The sequence below is a fragment of the Otolemur garnettii genome, unplaced genomic scaffold (genome assembly GCF_000181295.1).
Source record: "Otolemur garnettii isolate 467f Iridium unplaced genomic scaffold, OtoGar3 scaffold00032, whole genome shotgun sequence".
NCBI classification, from domain to species: Eukaryota; Metazoa; Chordata; class Mammalia; order Primates; family Galagidae; genus Otolemur; species Otolemur garnettii.
In genome coordinates this window covers 2,500,223-2,504,156 of record NW_003852427.1, presented here as the reverse complement: position 1 = coordinate 2,504,156, position 3,934 = coordinate 2,500,223, and the positions used below count along the sequence as shown (strand labels likewise).

Below are 3,934 nucleotides of genomic sequence, written 5' to 3'. Positions count from 1 at the left end.
TATAGTGAACAAAGAGAAGAAACTACCATATAGGTACTCCCCTTGTTATGAACGAGATAGGTTCTATAGGTTTGTTCTTAGTTTGTGTATAAGTTGGAACACATATGTTTACCTATTAGCTGTAATAGCCTCTAGTCATTAAATGCAACTCATACACTAGTCAGGTGTTTGTAACTTAGGGGCCTCCTATAATTCTACCACCTAGAAATAATCACTGCTAATACTTTGTTATATATTCTTCCAAAAATATGTCTAAGTTGTCTGGTGTGGTGGCTCCTGCCTGTAATTCTAGCACCCTGAGAGGCATGATCACTTGAGTTTATGAGTTCAAGGCAAGCCTACGCAAGGGCAAGACCCCATCTATACTAAAAGAAATTAAAAAATTAGCCAGGCATTGTGGCAGGTGCATGTAGTCCCCGCTATGTGGTAGACTAAGACTAGAGGATCCCTTGAGCCCAGGAGTTTGAGGTTGCTATATCTCAGCCAGGCTGATGCCATAGCACTCTAGCCTGGGCAAATGTCTTTTTAAAAAAAATACAAAAACAAAAAAACAGCCTTAGTAAGAGCAAAACCCAGTCTCTACTAAAAAAAAAAAAAAAAAATAGAAAAGTTAGTCAGGTGTTGTGACTATTGCCTGTAGTCCCAGCTACTCGAATGGCTGGGGGTCACTTGAGCCCAGGAATGTGAGGTTGCTGTGAGGTAGGCTGACACTACGGTACTCTATCTAGCCAAGGTGACAAGAGTGAGACTGTCTCAAAAAAAGCAAAAAGAATGAACTCATACAAAAATTTGGATATGAATCTCCAAGACAATTGTGGTAAATAAAAGAAGCCGGCATTCTAATTACATCCATTTATATGACATTTTTGAAAAGACAAACTATGGTGAGAGAGAACAGATCTGGTTGCCAGGAGCTGAGAGAGGCCAGAACTAAATGTGACAAGTTTGGGGGGGTTAGTGTAACTGTTTTGTATCCTGATTATGATGGCAAACACACAAATATAAAAATAACATTTGTGGCTAACACTGTTTTTTAAAATTAGGGACTCAGCTTTCTAGAATTTTTATTGTATAAGTTATTTACATGAGAGCCCCCCCCAAAGCAAGCATTGGGGGGATTTTTTGGTTATTTTTTTTAAGTAGCATTTCTGATAACTTCAAATGCTGTTTTGTGAGCCAAGTAATAGACAGCAAACTTCTTTCACATAATACACTTTTCCTTTTAATTTTTTTAAGAATCAGATGGGCGACTCAAATATCTCCAGCCCTGGGTTACAGCCAAGCACTCAGCTCTCCAATGTGGGAAGCACTGAGACACTAGAAGAGACACCCTCCGGGTCACAAGATAAGGTTTGTACAGCTAAAACCTTAGTGTTGTCCAAAGTTACAAGACAAAGACTAACATTTTATAAGGGTTTTAATGCAGCGCGAGTTTGATTTGGCACATAACTGTCAAGGTCCAAATGTGCAGCAACATAATGACAATCTATCTACCGAGGCTGTTTCCCTTGGTCTGTGCAAAACTGTCTGTCATTGGACCTTGCAGTAAACTCCTATCTGACCTCCCATATTTTGCCCACTGCTGCTCCCTTACCTATTCTTAACCCAGCAGCCAGCATAATCCTGGCAAAACACAAATCAGCGTCCAATCTCACTGAAAAGCCAAGATTGTGGCAGTGGCCCATGAGCCCCTACCCGATATGGCCTCTACTCCCGGCCTCATCTGTTTCTCTGCCCTACTTATTTGGCTCCAGCTTCATCGACTCTCACGTCATTCCTCAACTGTGCGAGACATGCTCCTGCCTCAGGACAGCCCTTGAACTTGATGTTACCTTGGCCTACCATGCTTTCCTTGCAGATATGGCTTGCTGCTTTTTCTCCTTCAGGTCTCAGATGTCCTCCATATAGGTCCTTCTCTGAATACTGTATTTAAAATAACTACCGTACCCCACTCTAATCCTCCTTCTGTGCTTTATTTTCTCACTGAGACTTCTAGCCAGCTAACATAATTTGTGTTTTTCTTCTTTATTCATTGTCTGTCTCCTGCACACATCTAAACTCCACAGGAAAGGCAGTTTTGTCTGCCTTGTTCATTGCTGTATCCTTAGCATCTAGTATTGTAAATATTTGTTGATTTAATTCGTTCTCTTCATAATTGATAGTCTGATAAAGGAATAGATACCAAGTAAAACCCATAATTTTTAATTAAACTTTGTGTTTTGAAATAATTATGCAATTATAAGAAATAATATAGAACTATCCCACTACCCATATCCCTGCTAGTAACATCTTGCAAAATACAGTATAATATCACAACCAGAATATTGACACAATCCACACATCTTATTCAGATTTCCTCAGTTTTGTGTGTGATTGTGTTTACTTCTGGGCAGTTTTATCTCACTTATAGCTTTGTGTATAACCATCACAGTCCAAATCCAGAATATTTCTGTCACCACAAGTATCCTTTGTGTTGCCCTTTTATGATCATACCAACTTCCCTGTCTTACCTTTTGCACCCCCTCCCCTTACCACTGGCAGCCGCTAATCTGTTTTCAAGTTCTATACTGTCATTTCAAATCTGTTATATAAATGAAATCATAGAGTATATAGCCTTTTGTATATCTTCCCTTGGCATAATTACTGGACATTCACTGGAGTTGTTACATGTATCAAGTTGTTCACTTCTGTTGCTGAGTACTATGACATGGTAGGGAAGTAAGAAAGTTAGTTTAACTATTTTTGACTGTCCACCTATGAAGAACATCTAGGTTGTTTTTAGTTTTGGGCTATTATAAATAAAGCTTCTATGAATGTTTGTGTGCATGCTTTTGTGTGAACATAAATATTTATTTCTCTGAGATAAATGCTAAAGGGTACAAATGTTGGGTCATTTGATAATTGCCTATTTTAGTTTAATAAGAAACTGCCATTTTCCAGAGAAGTACCATTTTACATTCCCATCAGCAATGTATCCATAATGTTTTTAGGTATTTAGATGATAATTAACTTAAGCCAGGTTTTGTATATTACATTCCCATACTCCATTTTACTGTATTTAGATTTAGGTTTCTGAAGATCAAATATATATTAAATGTGGTTCTATTACAGATTTAATTTTTTTTTTTTAAGACAGAGTCTCAAGCTGTTGCCCTGGGTAGAGTGCTGTGGTGTCACAGTTCACAGCAACCTCAAACTTTTGGGCTTAAGCAATTCTCTTGCCTCAGCCTCCCAAGTAGCTGGAACTACAGGTGCCCGCCACAATGCCCAGCTATTTTTTGTTGCAGTTGTCGTTGTTTAGCTGGCCGCAGCTGGGTTTGAACCCACCACCCTTGGTATATGTGGCTGATGCCATAACCACTGTGCTACAGGCACCAAGCCAGATTTGATTTTTTTTTTAAATATATGTTAGAGAGGGTTTGTAGATGTCTCCTGGTCTGGTTTATCAGCTAGGATTGTTAAAATTCCATTTTTTAGGGGCCAGGTGCAGTGACTCACACCTGTAATCCTAACACTCTGAGAGGCCGAGGCAGGTGGATCACCTGAGCTTATGAGGTCAAGACCAGCCTGAACAAGAATGAGACCCTGTCTCTAAAAATAGCTGAGTGTTGTGTGGGCACCTGTAGTCCCAGCTACTCAGGAGGCTGAGGCAAGAGTAGGGTGACCAGATGTCCCGCTTTTGGTGGGACAGTCCCACTTTTGAACAATTTGTCCCGCGTCCCGCGGCATTTTAAAAAAGTCCCGATTTTTGGAAAGAATGCATGAATGGGCGAGAGAACAAGAAGGGAATATACGGTTTTTGGCTGCCATGTGGCTATTTTGCCAGAATATGAGTTTTATTATTATTTTTGTTAATTTTATAATGTTAAACTGTAATAATAACAAATAATTGCTGAGAAGTGATTATCGAGAACTGCTTATCAAAGTTTGCATT

The 3,934-nt window shown here is 39.4% G+C and overlaps 1 protein-coding gene across 1 annotated transcript in view; it reads left to right on the top strand.

Annotated features, from left to right (window-relative positions):
• DCP1A (decapping mRNA 1A) overlaps positions 1-3,934 on the top strand; it is a 60,965-nt gene that overhangs the window by 38,258 nt on the left and 18,773 nt on the right. Inside the window, exon 6 of the mRNA XM_003789388.3 lies at positions 1,237-1,350. Coding sequence (XP_003789436.1) covers positions 1,237-1,350 — 114 coding nt within the window. The remainder of the gene's footprint in view (positions 1-1,236; positions 1,351-3,934) is intronic.